The sequence below is a fragment of the Euprymna scolopes genome, chromosome 6 (assembly GCF_053919585.1).
Source record: "Euprymna scolopes isolate OS-2025 chromosome 6, ASM5391958v1, whole genome shotgun sequence".
NCBI classification, from domain to species: Eukaryota; Metazoa; Mollusca; class Cephalopoda; order Sepiida; family Sepiolidae; genus Euprymna; species Euprymna scolopes.
Genome location: NC_136487.1, coordinates 97,334,476 through 97,355,112, shown reverse-complemented (window position 1 = coordinate 97,355,112; position 20,637 = coordinate 97,334,476). Strand labels below are relative to the sequence as shown.

At 34.2% G+C, this 20,637-nt stretch overlaps 1 protein-coding gene across 1 annotated transcript in view; it reads right to left on the bottom strand.

The window, feature by feature from the left end:
• LOC145278210 (uncharacterized) overlaps positions 1 to 20,637 on the bottom strand; it is a 238,015-nt gene that overhangs the window by 205,846 nt on the left and 11,532 nt on the right. The window contains exon 2 of the mRNA XM_080130497.1: positions 9,512 to 12,678. Coding sequence (XP_079986623.1) covers positions 9,512 to 12,678 — 3,167 coding nt within the window. The remainder of the gene's footprint in view (positions 1 to 9,511; positions 12,679 to 20,637) is intronic.

The following is a 20,637-nucleotide window of genomic DNA, read 5'->3' as shown; positions in this document are numbered from 1 at the left end:
ATGTATTTTCATTTCATTTTAATTTTTAAATGCTGTTTTTTTGCATAAGACAACTAAATTATTGCATAGAGCAAGAGGACTGTTTCCATGGGGTTCCTCTCCAGCAAAAAAGTCGAAAGGCACTGTTATAGAAGATCGCCAAGAAAATTTCTGTATTGAATGTAACATGAAGTCAAACTCCTTGATGCCAGAAAATACCTGTGAAAAATAGCCATTTTGTATAAGTAGGAATTTAAAAAAGAAAAATGTACATTAGCCTGCATTTAATTAATAGAGAAAAAGTAAACCAAGTGGATCTGTTTTTGCTGCTGTTTTGAACAATTAAGACGAGCATTTTTTTTCTAATCTCCTTCGATTGTGTAATAGAATAAGAAGATGAAGGTTATTGGATCACATAATTATCAAAATAATACGTTAGTAAAAAAGTATTTATTTACGGTTCAGCTGTATGGATAAAGAAATTATTAGCTTTTATAAAAAGTGAGACGTTTTCATGAGAATATTTCCAAGCTTTAATTACATCGCCAACATTTTTTAATATCTGAGCGTTGGATTGTTCAAAAATATTTTGCTTGCATTCCAGAGGGACGCTTAGAGAAACCATACATCACTCATGGGACGTTTAAAAATGGGAGTGTTCAACTTGTATTCACACGCAGAATTTGATTTTCACACATATAAGCAGCTGTATATTTGTCAGAAGTACTGCAAACAGAAATGCACCAAAAATCACTATATAGACATAACTAGTTAGGTTTAGCTGGCTCGTTATTGCTTTGCAAAGTTTGCTATTTGAATCACTTGCAACAATTATTTAAAATAATAAACATTTCATTCATAACTTTGTTGTAAATGCGAAACAATATTTCTCATTTATTCATAAAGATAAACGTTGACATCTTGGTAACTTTAATATAAATTCGTCTATCTTTTAAAAGTGACTGTCAAGAAATTAATTTGCCTTCTCACTTGCAATTTAGAAATAGATTGCAACTGGTTTAAATAGAAGAAAGAAACATTTGAACACAAATCTATATATCTTTAAAAGTGAGAAGGTGTGTGTGTATATGAGAATACTTCTCAACCTATATACTCAACAAATTTTTGACCTACAGACTTGAAATTTGGTATATAGAGTATTCAAACATGTGGAAAACTTTTTTAATCAGTTTTCATGTAGAAACAAGTGCTGCTAAGGGTCAATTGAAAAATTGGTAGGGTGGGGGGGGGGGGTCATTGGATTTTTATCTCTTTGCTGTTTCACGAATGCGTATGCATGAATCATTCTCATGACAGATTCCTTACATTAAGATTAAGTAGGTTTGAAAACACTTTTTAAAGATTTTGTCAAGCTGACCTACTGATCATCATATTTGATTCACTGTCTTTAGGTTTTGGCTTCAATTTCAGCTCGAGTATTTATTTTTTTTTACTTTCAAGAAGTGAATTGTTTAGAAAAAACATAATATTCGTATGCACGTATCTTAGTTTGTCTATGAATTAAAATATAATATTTATGCATATTTTATGACCGGGCAACGCCGGGCAGATTGCTAGTACTACATATTTGTCCAGGAAATAAAACAATATTGTGAGACAGAACAATTTGTTAAATTAAAATTAAAACAATCATTGCACTGAAAAAAATGGTTAATTAATAAAATGTCTTTTTTCAAAAGCAATATGGAAATTAGATAACCTTGCTACTGATATTACATACACATAAGCGAGGTATAAAAACACTGCATCTATTGTGCAAATTGACGTAGCTGGAGATTGGTCATTTTGACTTTACCGTTATGAGTGGGAGAAAGAGGTCCAACTTTCAGAACTTATTTATTTAGAATACCCGTCCCAAGATGAGTAAAATTAATTCACCTAACAAAACAGTTTTACACTATTTTTATGCCCCCTTACAAAGATTAAAATTTATATATAATGATACTAAACCTTATATCTCCCATCCATCCATAGCCTTGAGCCCCTGGAGGGACATAGGCTATCTACAATTTTGTAGATGCTTTTGTAGTGAGGAGTTCTTTTTTCGGGATAAGGGTGCTGGCCCCATGCCCAACCTTCCCAGAAGGTACATACAGTGCCTAGCTTTCCCAAATAATCACCTATGTGGTACTAGCCAGGTTCAACATCGCTTAACTTTGGTGATCTGGCGAGAACCGGTGTGTCAACGTGATTGTGCCGTACATAAATCTTATGTCTAGAATCCTTAATCAAATTTAGATCAAAATCCATAACATGATTTTGATTTGATATACGCCTTAAATTTAAGGCTTGAAGTGTTTCAAGAAGAAATTGGCATTTGTGAAATCTTGTTTCCTTTTTACATCCCCTCCATCCCACATGAAATTAAATCAACTTTAAATAGAATTGTTGCAATGTACTGATGACTCTTAAAGCTGATGAACTAGTTAATTTAATGCCCATTTTTAACTTCATAAACAATCAAAATAATCAGGTGAACCTAACTATCTAAAAAAAAAAACAGGAGTACCCATGCTACCCCAATGATCACACACACATTATGTCAGTCAGATTTTTAATGTTAAGCATAAATAACAAGGCATCTGACAAATCGATATTTGATTTGGATAAGCACTTTTTTCCTTCTCACCTATGCTACACATTCTTTACATAAAATATAAAAATGTAATTAGTTTTAGTTTGTTTCCAAAATGAAATATTTTGGCAAGAAAGATCATTAAAATGGAGACAATTTAAAATAATGAGCTAAAAAGTACATAACTATTTTCTCCTGAAGATATAAGTTATCAACCTTACACTTTGGGCTTTGGAACAAACATTATTTTTATAATAATTTTAAATTTATAAAAAATAAACAAAAAGGACATTAGTGAATTTTGAATAATGTTGGGTATTTGAGAACTTCCAGTTTTAACTGATCTTTTATATGAAACATTAGCATGTCCAGTGTCACGACCATGTAAATTTGTTTATATTAATAAAAATATATCTTGCTCTTCTTTTAATGAGCACTCTTCATAAGCTTGTTAAGTTCTTTAGTTATCACTCATGAATAGCTTTAACTTGGTTTTATATATATTAATTATTATTATTATTATGAGCTAATCAACGGTTGTTTCATTAAGACTTTTTTCTACATACTTTAACACAAAACAAAGTACAAACTAAAATAGAATTTAGTTCTGAGAAAAGCATTGTTTTAATAGTTCTAATCAGCCATTCTGATCAACTGAACAAGTCATCTTTCTCGATCAGCTTTCTATTCCTCTTGTACCTTATTCTGTTATTTCAACCATTTTAAAAGACAAACTTTCATGAATTCACTATTCATTTCCTTTTCCTATTGGATGATTGGTTTCATTTAACTATTACAATTGTAATTATGCACGTTTTCTACATTGTGTACAATTGCATAGCAAATACACATTTTCTATGTACAGATAAACTAATGAACACATCATTACGAATTTTGGAATATATATACCCAGCATGAATACATTATAATTTTTTTAAACTTTAACATTTAGGAAAGTAGGCCAACTGAAACCTCAATCAGTCCCTAAAATATTTTTGGAAATAAGTTATATACAAAAATATTAATAGAAAAAAGAATTGCTCTAGAACAAATTTGAGTTATGCTTGAGTGTCAATAATAATTATGTGCTTCATAAACTATTGAGTTTATTATGAATTAAGGAATATATATCCTAGGCAACAATGTGAGTACCATATTGGCATATTATTTTATTTATATTTCAAGTGGCCATGAAAACGCACCATACACCTCAAAGAAAAAACAAAACATAAAAATTTAAAACTAATGCTATATTTCTTGCTTATATTGATCCTGTTATGAGTATTCTACTAGTATATATATACACACACATTAGTTAAAGTAAACTTTAACACCAGGTAAATCGTCCTAACTATAAATGTTAAATATTCTGTTCATCGTCTCTATAAAGTTCCAAGCAATTGATCTATTTGAAAATATTAAAAACCCTATTCAAACGAATGAAATAAATCAATCACTATTTTCCATTAAAAGGTAGAAAATAAATAATTTTCTTAAGCAACATAATCAGTTTCCTAAAAGAAACAGAAAAAAAAACTCTCAGAATTATTAAAATGTATCTGAGCCATGGCAGCAACTATTCCTGCTGGTCTTAATCTTGCACGCATTGGAAACCACCTCGAGAATATGGAAATTGCATTGATTATTCAGTTGACTTGAGAGAGGGTATCATAGAGAATGATCTGTACGATGAGGATACATGAAGCCTATAAAATGGCAGATGCGCAACTTAAATATTTTATGACAGAATAAATATTTAAATAAATGCCACAGATCAAAGTATAGAATGGCACACAAGTCGGTTCATGCATAGCAAACATGTCTGTGAAAGCACGGAAGAAAAAACTTCCGAGCACAACTTCTGTATCAAACTTTGTCAGTTCTGGAAATATGTCAACGAGATAATGGCTTACATCAATCATGATGTTCCATATGTGATTGATAACACTGACTTGTCGTCAGATATTGAGAAATGAATGATGTCACTTCAATCATAGCAATTATAATGGCGTGGACGATGCGTTTGAGAGGATTATGTATCGTTGAATCTTTTTCTTAAGGATCTAATTTTACTCTTCAAGCATCAGCTTATGGTTAAAATTAGATGCGATAAAAAGAGATTACATTCCATCGAATACAACAAAAAGTTGAATACAAATTGTGAGCTTATTCATACCAAAGGGATCTAGGTATGAGTACAAGTTCCCTGCCTGCGTATGTCGCATGTAGTTCTTAGTCTTGGTGGATTTCAGTTCAGTTAAGGTAACTTTTTAGTTAGTTGAGTGAAAGAATTCTGTCACTCATTTTCTTCTTTATTTTTTTTTTTCTTGCAATAGAATTCCTTCAAAATAACCACTCGCAACTTTCATTTTGATTTTGGTCTCCGACAGATACCATCCAATACCAAACTCTGCTTCAATTTTATTTCCTCCCAGCTATGTCCCGCTCCTATTTAGAGATTGGCTCGCTTGTTTTCAGTTCTAAACAAACAACAAAACAGTAGGCAGTTTACTTTTTTAAAAAGGGTTAGAAGGGTCTTACCAATCTATTTATTTTTTCTTTCTTTTTGAGTGTTTTATGTTGTCTAAATCGTTATTTTTTTTCTTTTGCAATAATATATATATATATATATATATATATATACATATACATATACATAATTATTCCTTATACCTACAGTCAATCATCAGTGTAGGAAGTGACAATTACTGATGGTCAGGAGATTCGAACCCAGCCACGAAACACCTTTGACTCCATTTGCTAACAGCATCAAATCCAAATAGTTGGAAAAATTTTAATTAAGGTGACACAAATAGTAAATATGACAATTGTCCATCATTTTCCCAGTAAAATGAAAAGTATAATACATAGACGAATGGTTAAGAGAAGGATAAATCAGTTCTTTACTATCGCTTTTGATAGCCTTATGCCTAATTTGTAAGTGAACATATTTTTTATTCACAAATAACTAATTGAAAATGTAGCACCTGCTCTCTCCTCACTTGAACTAGAATTAGAATTGTCTTTAGTTCAGTGCCTCTTTTTGGGGAGATGAGAACATAAAAAAACTGTCCCTGCGTCGAAGATTCTCGTCTGTAGAGGCGAATGTAAATAGGGCCACACTTTTTCTCGTATAACAAATAGAAAATAATTATCTTGTTAATATGTATGCCATTGTTATACATTACAAAATTTATAATTAATTAGATCGTAGATTAAAATTTCAGAAAAATATGCTTTTTTTTTTTTTTTTTTTTCATTTTTTTCATTATTTGTTTGGGGTCTTAAGTTTAAAGAACTGGGTCATGTTTTTAAGCTGTCGTTTTATTAAGATTCGAAGAAGACACGACTACAGTAGTCTAGAGAGTCGCGACATGCTGTTTTATAAGTCACGGGATTAGGTATCTATGTAGGTGTCAAGCATGAAAGTGGACACCGCCAGAAAAGAAATGATATCGATTGATGTCGACGATATTGGTTGTTGTTTCTTATGGACGGACAAAACACAGATGTTTTGAAAATCAACAGATTGAGATAAACGAAAAGATTAAATGAGGGAGGGGCGAAAAAGATGAGCGGAATTAACACACACAAAACATGAAGAGGGAAAGATGAAGTTGAGAAAATAGAAGGTGATTAGAGCAAAATAAAAAGATGTTTTTTTATTTAAAAAAAGTAGCAGATAAAAAGCGAATAGAGTTTTTTAATCGTTTTCTTTTGGTTATCATTCAATTAAACAAGTGCGCGATGCTTGGGTCGGCAGAAAAAGATGAAAAAGCTTAGAAAACTAGAAACACTCTTTTCTATTCCGACTACTCACTTCCACCAAAACACAAACATATGTTTACATAATTCACAAAGATTTTTACGCATTTAAATGGAATCATTACCTAAAATGAAATCATCAAAAATAAAGTTGGAAGTAATGGGATTTTGTTTTAGAAAGATAAACTAGAAAGGGAGTGGTATTAGTTAATAAATTAAAATATTGAACACTGTGATTATAGGATTTTACAAAAACGCATGAAACAGGAATAAATTTACAAAAACGCAATATTTTCTTTGTGTGTTTACCAGCATTTATTTACTTGCCTTCCCACGAGGGAAAAGTTAAATACAAGGTCAGATTATTTTTTTATGTGTGTGGAGAATGTCCGCCTCCCCAAGAGGGTCACCCTGGAAGGGACAAAAATCAAAATTGCCAAGAAGAACCTCATCATCACATAGATACTACGCTTTCATATGTCACTTCTCAAAGCGAAAAGGGATTACTAAAATGTCACAATTCCTACTAGGCATTACAATAATCCAGTATTAGCTATGATACATTTTGACAGGTGCGTTAAAGGCTGACAATAGCATTCTTGTCAAACAGGATGGTAATTTTTATTATTATTATTATTATTATTATTATTATTATTATGTAATAAGCACGTTTTATTTTTAGAGTGGTTAGGTTGACTTTAAAAAGAACGAAAATACTATTAAATAAAATAAAAAAATAAAATTTATGAGACAGGTCCACAAAAAAATGTTATCTAACAATTTTAAAAATAAGGTGCTTTATGCACTTTTGTTACGGCGCTATTTTTTAAAAATAGTATTTTCAAGTTAAATTCAAATCTTACGATATCTTTTATATTAAATTGTAAAGTCAAAGTGTTAGAACACCCTCCCCCCATGTAAAGAATGGCTTTCTAAATAATAACGTTATTATTTCAGCACGGTAACAAAAGTGCATAAGTACCAAAAATAAAAGTTAAGACAAAAAAATAACGAAATACTGAGAAGAATTAAAAGAAAAATAGGAAGAGGAGGGGACGACGTATAAAAAGGCAAAAGAACCATTGTCACGTGAAAGAAGCTGGCTTAATCCACACAACTGCGTGGCCCGAAAATAATAAAACCCCATCAGTGGCTGCTTTTTGATAACGCCTGCCGCCGGGGAAAATGCTATTTCTTTAAAACTAAACCAATAAAAATAACAATAGTCCTTCTTTTTTACGGAAATTTACACTTTCACTATAAAAAAGAATAAGCATTTTTGGTTGATTTTGGAGGAAGGAAACTTATTCTAGCAAACTAAATCAAAAAGTTTTGAATTGTAAAAAGAGGAGAGGAGTTGTAAACAAAAGGAAAAAGAAAATGCCACCGATCCCGATTTTAAAATATTTATATCAACTTTAAATTTCTTTTTTCTTTTTTTTTATATTTTAAATTTACATTTAATAATTACAGTATTAATTTATGTGAATAAATTATTTTCCTTTTTATTTCTTTTTGTTGAAAAAGCCACCGAAAATAAACAATTCACGAAATAAGAAAAAAAAAGTTTGGGAAACTTAATCTAAACTTCAAATGGGTAGATCATCACGGTGAAAATGGCAGGGGGTGAGCACTGAGCAACTGTCAATATTAATGCAAAACATTGAATAAAAACGTACAAAGCAAGTGATTTTTTTAAATGCACGAGTTTTGAAACCGAATAAAATAAGAATCGTAAAGGATTTTCGTAAAAGTTTTCAATTCGAATCTTTACTCTTTCATAATACGCACGCATAAAAAGGCGCGTTTTAGTACATGTATTTTCGAAGGGGAAAAAATCAAAAAGTATTATTGTAAGAGCAACATCCTCAGCTAAATCCCTCCACACAACACACTCCAAAAAATGAGATTATACTTTTCTAAGCGATTACGTGTGAACACCTCCTACCCAAACTTGAGGGAGGGGGGATAAACAATTATTTTAGAATGAAAGATTAAATTCGGTAAAATAATGGTAAAACTATACAAACACCGTGACAGCGAATTAACCCTACCCCTAACCCCTAACCCTAAACCTAACCCTAACCCTAAACCCTAACCCTAATCCTAACCCTAACGCTGTCACGGTGTTTGTATAATAATACCAAAATAATCCATCATTTCTGGCCTCTTTTAGTGTTTTTAAGGTAGTTAACTATTTTTTTTTTTGGGGGGGGGGGATATACATTCTGTGCCATATTTTTTAGGGGAGAAGACGTAGATCTTAGATTTTTATGTGATTACATGTGTTTACAACATTATGAATGGCCCGGAAAAGTCATTTCTGGTTAATGTTTACGAGTTTATGCAAACGAACTTTACTGTTTTTCAAAATAACATAATATTTTTAACCTGGTAAACATTAATCAGGTGTAATTTTTCCCGATCATAAGATCGGTCCAGTTGACGAAGAATGTCAACAAAGAAACACGGAACTTGATCGTAACCATTTTGACTATTTTTTTAGAATGTCCACATAAAAAGCGCATTTTTAGCCCAGTTATTTTTTTTTATTCAATAATAGCGACACTCAGTAAATTGGTGGAATATTTGATTAATTTATTTTATCATCCCTTATTTTTTTATGTTTGCTTGAAAAGAAATTGGCGGACCTGAATGAGACCCCCCCCCCTAATTTTTACAGTATGTTTTTGTTTTAGTATGTAGGAAAAGTTTTAAAGCCGTTCTTAACATGGGGAGGTTGATGGTGTTTATACTATGCATTGTTAGGTCGTAAAAAAAATACCAACTGCAGAATACCGGTTAAAATTAATCGAGTGTGATTCTCGTTCAAGTCCGCAGAGAAATTAATGGATCTCATAAAAAATATAAATCTAAAACAGAAACTAAAATTTATTCCTGCTTATCAGTTTTTGAAGTTTGAAAAGTTTTCAGTGAGTTTTCTTTTCACAAGGTTTGAAACAATAACATAAAGTTTTTTTTTTTTATGGTAAACAAAAAAACTTTGTTTATGTTGTTGTTGTTGTTGTTTAACAATAATAATACGAATAGCAAAAGCATATTTTTTTAATGACAATCCGTTTCGGAACACGTGTCGTAGACTACAAAATAAAACGATATATTTCATCATTAAATAAAATAAATTAAATAGAAAAATAAAAAAAGACTCACTTGAGACCTGACAAAAACTGAAGGATCGTCATAATTGAGGCCTGCATTTTCTGGTTTAAACTCATTTTTTAAGCACTGTGTACACGACTCCATGGCGGTGGCGGCCTCACCCTGACCACGACGAAATCGCCCTCGCGCGCGCCCTCCAGATTTCCACGCTCGCCTCCTTCTCCGCCTTCTCTCCTCTTCTCCCTCCTCCTCCTCTTCCCCCTCGCCACCGTTTTCGTCGTAAGCGCCACCGCCGCCGCCTGCTCCGCGTATATTAAAACGACAATAATGATCCTTATTATGGTGTCGGTGATAATAATGGCGACGACGATGGTGGTGTTGGTGATGGCGGTAAGAAGGTTGATTATTATTATTCTGTAGGTCGGGAGGTACACCGTCGCCGTCACTTTTACTGTGGTACTCTTGTTGTTGGTGATGACAGATTTTATTGCTGCCGTGTGGATGTTGATGCCGGCAGTGGTGGTGGTGGTGATGGTGGTGGTAGTGGTGACTTTGTTGTTGTTGTTGTTGTTGTTGATGATAATGATCGTGTCTACGACACTCTTGCGGTTGTTGTGATCCTAACTCTCCTCCTGTTGTTATCCGCTTGTAATAGAGATGATGTCGAAAGGGATAACGGGGGTCATCATCATCATCAGCAACAATTACAGTACTACTGGTGGTGGTAGTAGTAGTAGTGGTTGGAGTATAAGGTGTTACTCCTCCAAGACGCCCGCCTCCACCCGTTGGTGGATCCTCGGATCTCGAGTTTTTAAATAATCCCAAATCCTGAAATTCTTCTTCTTCCTGTAATTTCTTTGTCTTCTTTCTGAATCCTCTGCCCCCAGCAACAACCGGCCACCAGCGCCGATTCTTTCTGTTCCCCCACCACCGATTGTAATGAGAATCTGCTTTTTTCTGGACTTTATTAATACGGCATTCCGAAATTAACAACTGTTGCTCGGGGTTTTCTACTTCCTCTTCCTCCTCTTCGTCGTTGAAACCGTTTTCTTCCTCCTCCTTCTCTTCTTGTCTCCTTCGTCGTCGTCTTCTTTTTAACAATTCCCTTTCATCTCCGTTATCGTCTTCGACATCATTATCATCAGAAGAAGCGGCAAATTTGAGGACATTTCGCTGACGGCGATGCTGGGGAGAAGAATGATGGCAATGTTTATAAAAGTAATCGTCGACCGCTTCCTCTTTATTGGTACTCCCACTGCATAAACTTAGACCACCAACAGCAGCTGGTATTATTGTCCTGTTGTTATTACTATTCACGCTATCCTGAATATTAAATTCTATAGTAGAACTACTATTACTACTACTACCACTACTGACCAAAGAGGTTCCGAAAGAAGCGTGGTTGTTTGGAAGAGGATCCTTATTATTTGTTGCCCCTTCTCGTTTTGGCCACACCAACACCGATGACCCGCCTCCTTCGTTTCTTTCGTCAAGTCGTCCGTTCTTTTTGTAACGGTTTCTCTCACTTCGATCGTCTTCGAGACGCGATCTTCTAGCGATTGGAGAGGAGATACTTCCACCAACACGACACCTGCTTTTCTTCTTTCTTCGATTTCTGCTAATAGTGATATCGTTATCGGGGCTACTTTCGCTACTGCTGCAACAGCAACTATTGCTACTGCAACATGCACCGCTACAAGAATCACTGTGTATGTTATTGTCGCTATTATTCCTCCTTGCCTTATTTTCTAGCCACAAACTATCATCTGCTCTTGTAGAGCTACTTTTTTGGCTGTATTTCTCATGGCATTTATTGCTGTTGACAGTACCAGTACCACTGGGGACGAGAGTTGCAGTAGTGCGTCGGGCAATAGTCGTGTTGCCATCTGCATTAGGACTGCTACAAGGGTCATCCGGTTGGCTCTGTGAGAAGTTGTATTGGTTTTCTGGACGATTCGAGTTTATTACGGTTGTCGCATGCAGGCCAGAATGTTGTATCAAAGAATCGGTATTGTATGGTAATAGGAGCTGGTGTGCGAGGCAACGAATCCCTTGTGATTGCAGTTCGTCATTTCGTTGAGGTTTCGCATACGGAAATGTGCTGGCATATGATTTCTTGCCGGAATGGGGAAAAATATGATGAGGCGACGGAAGAGTCGAAAGAAGGGGCCCGGAGGCGGACTCTTTCGCGGAGTATTCTTCCTGGAGATCTACATCCACCAAATCGAAGAAAGTCGGAGATAGTTTGTTTGTCTGTTGTCGCTGGTTATTAAATCCGAGGTCTGGAAAGAAATGGTCGGCATTGAATCGATAATTGTTTGGGGTCGTCGTCGAATCAAAGAGCGTTGTAGAGTCACTTGTACTGGAACCAGGAGATGAAGCAGAAGCACCATCTAAAATGTCCACGCAATGGTTTTTGTCTGTGGTATAACTCGTGGGAGTAGCAAAACCTAAAGAAATGCCGATATTGGCGGATGCAGAAAGAGTAGAATCATTTTGGTGGTGACCACTAACGGCATCAGCTGTCGTTTGGCCAATAATGTTAGGGTCATCAATGGCGATGTTGTTTGCAGCGGTCGTGTTATAGCTGTTAATATGGACCTCTTGAGTTTTCTGACAATTAAGGTTCGCCCTTCTTGGAGGAATATCCGACCACCTGTTTAGAATATCAGAATCGGAATTCCTACCAATAACAGAAGGTATCGTAACGGCAACGCTGCTACCACCAGTAAAAAGCTCGCGTTTCGTAGTGACTGGAGAAGTGACTAAATTACCTAAATTAGTTTGATCAAATTCTTTGTTTTCACAAATGCTAAAACACTTGGTAGTGGGCAGAGAACTCGTAGTAATAGTATCTGAAGTTGGTACATTTACAGGAGAGAATATAGTACCCTCATCTTTACTGGTAGTACTACTGCTATTACTGTTGTTGGTAATAGCACAAGTGTTGCATTTAGTAGCATCGGCACTAGATGTAGCAACAGGTATGGTATTGCAACTAGTAGAAACACTCACAATGCAATTTGGTTTTGCAATAGTATTATTATAAGACGTTGAATAATCTACGATGGTCGGGGTGGTGGTGGTTATCTCCGTGGGTACCTCGGGTGGTTGTACCCCACCCACCTCGGGGATACCCAACCCGACCGGTAATATTTGGTAAGCCACTTCCAACGCTTCGCCTTTCACGTACAAAAAATTCAACGTGTTTTTAATTCCTTAGATATTTTCAGATCAATAATAATTAATCCGTAATATATATATATATTTTTAATCACAGTTATGTAAAACATAAGAACAGCACAATTTTCTGTCTTTTTTTTTTTTTTTTTTTTTTTCCTAAGGAAAAACGAAACCAAATTTGGCAACAAATGTACTTAGGATTTCACATGTAAATTACATTAATAAAATCCGAATTTTGAAATAAAAACGTTCTTGTGCTTAAGAGTGTATATTGAATGCGAATAATGGGTGTTTTTTTTGTTTTTGTTTTGTTTTTGTTTTTGCCCGCTTATAAAATAAATAAAATTGTATTTTTCTGTTTCCTTAATTTCGGATTGTGAGAAGTGTCACACTGTCACACTGAACAACATGGGCAAACACGTGCCCCTTGGGTTTCTCCTTAATTAAATTTATAATATCGATGTCGACTTGTTCAAGTTGTTAACACAACGACTGTAAATTAAAATGATAATATATAATCAATTACGAATCCAAATAATTATTCCTGTCATCAATATTGTTATAAGAAAGAGAAAACCAAATATCTTGGAGGTGGGAGTGGAATGGTGGGGAGGGGGAGGCTTATATAAATTTTACCTCGTAAAGACTTAACTGCTCTCTCTATCCAAACTTTAAAATTAAATAATCAACATTAACATTTAAAAGGTTATTTTTTTACTTTCTGTTTTTTTTTTTCTTTTTTTTTTTTCTCTGAAATAATCAAAAAAGGAGAAATTAAAATGTCCCTCACTTTCCGTTTTTGTGGCCGGTGAAAGATGTAGAATCTGAATCAAAATCGAAACAGTAAGTTTTAATCACCATTTCTTCCGCTTTTTGACAGATGTTAGTTCCGATGTTTGATTTAAAAAGAAAGAATAATAAATAAACAAAACAGACATAAGCGATGTGCCCTGGGCGTTCTTTTCTTCCATACAAATAAACACCCTTTAAGATTAATATCATCAATGATGTCATAAGAATGCAACATCCATTTCTCGCAGTTTCGGCTAATATTTTCACGGACGCGCCGGTCAATTAAATATCGACTGCTTTCTTCGTATCTTAACACTCGCTATTTTTGGTTTTAATCAAAACTTAAATTTCCATATTCCTTTGTAATAATGAGGTTCGCATCGATATCACAGATGAATATTTTCCAACGATGTTTGGAGGATAATAGTTCCAACTAGAATGTGCGGCCCCACGAGGTTTTCGTTAAGAAAAGCCGCTTATGCCGAACCTTGTTTCGGTCGTTACAAGAAGAGGAATGTGAGATTGTACGAACCAAACAACTCGAACAATTGTTTTTTATTTATTTATTTTGTATTATTTATGGACAATTTTTACTAATATTTGCTTTAGAATAATTAATCGGATTTTTTATTGATAGTTTGTGATCGTCTTCGAAGAATACGTTGTTATTTGCAGCGTTATTACGTTACTTTTTTCGTTTCATTTCCGTCTTTTCAACTGGTTGAAAAGTGAAAAGTCAGCCTCTTTCGAAAAACGTGCTTTCACTTTCTTTTTCGGATCCGGAAAATCATATGCAAGTACACACGCGCACACACACACATACACACAGATAAATGTGCGTGTGTGTGTTTTTATATATATATATATATATATATATATATATATATATATATATATATATATATATATATATATATATATATATATATATATATATATATATATATATATATAACTGATTAAAAAAAACATTACGAATTAACGACCCCTTTAGTGGTAATTTTTAAAGTATTATGATTCAAACTATTTAGTAAGCCGTTAAACGTCTGAAACAGATCGAAGAGGGATACACCTCTCTCTTAAAAAAAGAAAGGAAAAAAACGTTTTGTTTTTGTTTTTTTTTTGTTTTTTTTTTCTTTCATAAAACATTCATTTAATAAAAAATTAATTAAAAAAACAAACAAAAAGAAATTACAATGATGGTGTAAGAAACGTCTAAAAATTAAAATTTTAGGTGTGTCAGAAACTGACCTTACGAATGCGTGAAATATATTGAATAATTCGAACCCCTGTCTTTCCAAGCTTATAACTACTCGAAAAATGTAATTCAAACCCTAATTTTTTTTCAATTAAAGGAGCAAATTCAAACCCTAAAATTTTTCAATTAAAGGAGCAAGGACCAAGGTTTCATTAAAAAAACAAAACAAAAAAAAACGTGTTTTTTTTAAAAACAAGGTTTTAAACTTTGGACGTTACAGGTAAATTTCTAAAAAACACTTCTTTTTTTTTTTTTTTTTTTTGTTTAAAAACTTTTTGGAACTGCTGAAGTTACAGAAAAGTACAAGCGTGAGCCGGAATCGCTGGAAGCTGCAGGAGTCAGTTGTAGGTTGCAGGAATTGGAGTAGCAGGCTGTGAGGGGCATACCAGGATTCAGGCAACAGTAGAGAGTGGAGTGTACATCGCATTGTGAGCTGTCCTTAAAAGGACAGTTTAAATCGCATTAATAGTTTGATTAGCCCTAAAAAGGGCTATTTGGGCAGCTGCCTCTGAGCTAGTGGGCTTTACAAGAGCATCAAGTCAGGATAGAAGTCTCCTAACTCTCAGGCCATACTGAAGATTTACTGTGGAGTTTCTGGCTACATGGAAAGATGTTTACATTACAGGAATTGGCTCATTAAACAAACAAATGATTATAATTAATTCCAGGCCAGATTTCTTACTGGCGAAAATGTCTGGGGGTATTTATTGACTATGTATATATTAATTTCAGTCCAAAATTAATTTTGATTATTTTTGTTTAGTTTGCAAACAATGAAGTTTTATGCATTTTTTTCTTTGTTGTTGAAAAAAGTTATCGCTATTTTTAGCATGCATGTTCGTGATGTATTTATGCTTGTTTGTAACAAAATGGGAGGGGTAACCTGACACAGCGACAATAGCAAAACTTCTTCACTTCCTTATTTTAATGGTATTTATCTATTATTGTAATATCAATATGATATGAGGATCTTTCCAAAAGCAAAGCCTCCTACTTTTTTTGTTAACTCAAAATGTTGAAAAGCTATGCAGATGCACGTGGTACCATTAAAAGAAGCCACCATTTGTGCTCCAGGATTTATACATAGTCACCACCAATTTTAGAGCACTTTTGTCATCAATTCAATAATACATCTATTCTCCTGATGCACATCCATGATTGTTTTCTTAGAGTCTTACATTGTCAATACCTGTAACAGAGACATGAAACTTTCAGGCATGAATGCATAAGTTCAGTCATTATAGCAATGGAATTTTCAATCCCCTTTGATCCATTCAGATGGAATAAAAAATAGGAGGCCTTACTTTTGGAGCGTCTGTCTTATTTATTGCATAAATAAATATTGAAAATACATGTCCAACTGTTACTCATGTCAAATATTGCTCGTCCTTTTGATCCAATCATTATGAATGAATCTCCCATCAATTTAAAACTTGAAATTTGAAAAGTTATACAATTTTCCAAGTACATTGTTATGAACTTATTCTAAAAACTACACATTATTAATAGATAGAATTGTTTACATGTCGACACAATTAGAACATTTCTAATTGATGAAAAGTGACTGAACAAGCAATTAGTTCTGACTCATCTACAATATTTGTGTGAATGAGTCAACAATTAAGTGACGATTAGCAGCAGCATACCATGAAAGACCAGTTGAACACAAGGTACAAATGTTGGATTCTGAGGCAAATTAAAAGAGAAAGAACTTCCAGTTTTCTTGGTTGACAAAGTATCCAAGCAATGACATGCAAATTGATAGGGACCCCTGAGCATCCAAATTCGTAAAAAAGGGAAATACGATTTCGATTTTGAAATTTCAGCAGTGATAAATGAACTTTTGGAGATTTACCATACTATGCAGTGTGTCCTCCTTTATCCGTTTAACATGGTGTACCCTTTTCATCCAGGGAAGAGAATGTCCTCACATGCATATTATAGAGAAATTGTGGAGAGGAAATAGTTGCTATATTCTTCATATTGAAAAGCATACTACTGTTTTGTTTTGTTTTTTGTTCATGTTTTTAAAGGAGCAATTTGCATCTTTGTCAAACTTTGAAATATTGAGTGTTTTGGGTCAAGTCATTACCAAACCCTTGCCCACCACCGTATTCAGGGTGGTATACTTATCAACAAATTCATATTTATTGTTACCATTTTCTGTGGTTTAAATGATTTCTGTGGTTTAAATGAAAAGAAGGCTATGTGTAACTTGTATGTAAACCATTTTGGAACAAGAAGAAGGTTACAGAATATAATGATGAGAATTTTTACAGTATCCGATATAATCAGGAAATAAAAGTTTTTATCCTACACAAAAGCACAAGCAATGGATTTGGATGTCATATGAACCATGTAACAAATAGTAAATGTATTCAAAATGCCGCGGAAAGCAAACAGATATTAGTAAAGAATTAGATAAACAATGCAACAGAAGACGGAAAAATCAATAGTGTGAAAATAGTGAAAACGATTGTGGTAATTATATTGTGTTGTAGAAACAGAACATTTTATTGGGAGGCCATAATGCTGCCAGTAAAGTTTCCATTGATTTCTCTATAAGGAAAAATTCATGGTCTTGCTACAGTATAGAGTGAGTGGAAGAGACACAGGCAAATCATCTTTTCAATCATCTGAAAAATGCATCAACACTGCATGAAATAATATCTCAGATAAAATTATACAGCAAAAGTTGTACTTAATTGTATATTCATTAAAAGGTTTTATTTTCACTGTTGATGAATTCAAAGTGCAATCAATAGTAAATATGCGTTATGTCAAGCAAGCAGGAGATCTATAGGAGGACAATTAGTATTTATAAATGTTAATGAGAGAACCAGTAGCAAGAACTTGTCTGTCGTTTTTGATTACGCATGCCGGGCTTGATGTCAAGATGATGTTTAGTCAGTGTTATAATGGAGTTGGTAACACGGCAAAATAGAAGCTTGCCATCACAAGAACTCAGAAATTTATATCTAAAGTCTTTTCGCATTCTGGATTATAACACTAAACAACTTGTTGTGCATGTCTGCAAATGTCCTTATGTACCGGATATGATAACAACAGTTCTTGAAAACGTTCTGTAAATCACTGTGTATTTTGTTATATGCGTCATTTGGTGTATTTTGTAATCTAAATATTAATTTACTTGTCCATCCGTCTGGAGTCACAAAAAAGAAAACATCATCATCACAAACAATAATTAACGAGAAACGAATTACCTCCCTTTATAGTCGCTCTTGATCAGTTAAAAATTATTAAAACATTTCCTCTCCCAACATTTTTATTATAATTATTATTATTTATATGTCCTGTTGAAATTAGTACAAATTCCAATGCATTTCAGGTGAAAGCATCATTACCTACATAAGCATCATGTCGAAATAAGTAAAATCATAAGATGTTTTTGCTGATTAGAGATTTTTTAACTCACTCATTTCAGGCGAAACCATAATTACCAACTTACATGTTATGTTGAAATTAGTATAAATTTCAATACATTTGAGGGGAAAACATTATTACCTACTTAAGCGTCATGTCAAAATAAGTAAAATCATATAGTGCTTTTGTTGATTAGGAATCATTTAAACCTACGCATTTCAGGTGAAACCATTATTGCCTACTTATATGTCATGTTGAAATTAGTACAAATTATAATGCATTTCAGGTGAAAACATTATTACCATTATTGTTGTGTCATCTGTATAAATGTCTATGAGTAATTAAAGAATGTGATTTGGGAGATCATTGATGAAGATCAGGAAAAGGATTAAGCCCAGGATGGAACCTTGAGAGACGCCAGCATTAATACAATGAGTTTCTGATTTCTGCCCATCAACAACTACTCTTATAAGCCTATCAGAGAGAAAGGATTTAATAATTAAGAGGGCATTTCCAGCTTTTACATAGCTAGCGATTTTGTGAAATAAACTTTTATACCATACTTTATCAAAAGCCTTTGATATGTCAAGAGCTATTGCTCTAGAGACAAAGCCTCTGTGGAGAGATTCACTAATCCTATGTGATATAACAGTATATTAGCTGTAAATCTCGACGAACAGAAACCATATTGCATGTCACTGAGCGGGTTATTTTTGCTGAGGTGTTTGACCACTTCTCATTTATTACAGATTCCAGCAACTTACTCATGACATACAGGAGACTGATTGGTCTGTAATGAGAGGAAGATGACTGATCTCTGAAATTTTTAAATACTGGGCAGACTGATGAAGTTTTTCAAGGTGTTGGGAAGCATTTCTCCTTAACGCAACATTTAAACAGCTTTGTAAGTATGGGAACTAGTTCCGATTGAAGATTTTAAGCATTATGACTAAATAGCCATCGGGGCAGTTGCTGTACTAGAATCAAATTTTTAATAGGCTTGGCAGCATGCACAGAAATTTGTATGTCACGTCGTGTGTTTTCAGTCGCAGGAGGGAATATAGGGATAGGCGACCCTGATCGCAAAGGGTAGAATTTGATGAAAATTTCTTAGCAAAGAGTTTTGCTTTGCCAGATGCTGACGAGCTTACCTCAAGTTCGTTGATGATGGTAGGTATAGAGGACACACTTCTATTCAGAACCTTGTTTGTTACTCATTAAAACTGGTGGGAACCAAGCTGCTGCTCAGCTACTTTAAACTTGATGTACTGAGCATACAAATCTTTTGCATTCGTTATTACTCTTTTAGAGTGGTTGCTAGCAGTTCTAAAGGTGGCTTTAGTTTCACAACATTTATTACGTTGGAACCAATGGGATTAGTGAGTCTTTAGGGTGCAATGGAAGTGGCACATTCTGGGGTGAACCACGGCTGACCGTTGGGTTTTTGCTGGAATTTCTTGGAGGTTAGAAAGCGATCTGTACTGACAATTAATCATTCAGTTAGGTCTGATACTATAGCAGACACATTCTTTTTGAAAATGGAATGCAGAAGTATATTTGATATGAATGTTCGGAAGTCATCGTAGTCAGCCATAGAATATCGATATACAGTATGATGGGAGGTACGTCTGAGGGTTTATTACATTTTGTTTTGATTTTAAGGATGAGCACATTTCTGGCCAAGTTGTAAGAAAAAAGTCAAGGAGACTTGCATATTGTCTGTCGACATCGGGCATACGGGTGGATTCATGAACAATTTGCATGAGGTCATAGGTAATCAAGAAATTATGACAGTACCTTCTATCATCATCTGTCTTGTTTGAGTGGACTAGCCATTCAATGTTGTGAACATTGAAGTCTTTGCAGACGTGAATGTTAACCGAAGGATGGGGAGACGGAATGTGGTCAATTATTTTCAGAGATACTCTCAATGATAGTAACTCTGCTGTTATGGGGCCGATAGAGAGCAAATATGAATGCTGTACTGTGAGCAAGTATCTTATTAGGATCTTCTTTGGAGATGTCCCTTTCATATGGAAAGCCATTTCTAATGTAGGCACATATCCGATGCCCATGACGATTTTGAGGGTCAGATTTTGATGTCAAGTTTGAGTAGTTAGCCTAAATTTACAATTAACTCACCAAGTGACCCATCTCTTACTAAATTTTTGTCTATCACTCTCATTCTCTTTCGCTATATCGTGTTTGACATATCCATTCGCGCTCACCGTTTTTATTACTATCACTTCCGTTAACCTCCCTCTCTGTCTATCTGTCTGTCTGTCTGTCTCTCTCTCTCTCTCTCTCTCTCTTTCTCTCTCTCTCTCCCTCTCTCTTGGATTTTTTAACAGGCTTTGCAAACTCACTTTTTCCTGATTCAAAAAATCGGATGAAGTAAAGAATAGATACCCCGTAGCAGACGACGCCGCCTGGCGGTGCCAGGCGCACAATTCAACTAACACCGGTGATTCGACCTTGACATTGGCACAAGCACATGGCGTCAGTTGTTTTTAAACACGTCAAATAGCAAACATGCTCGAATATTCACCAGCATTTTTTA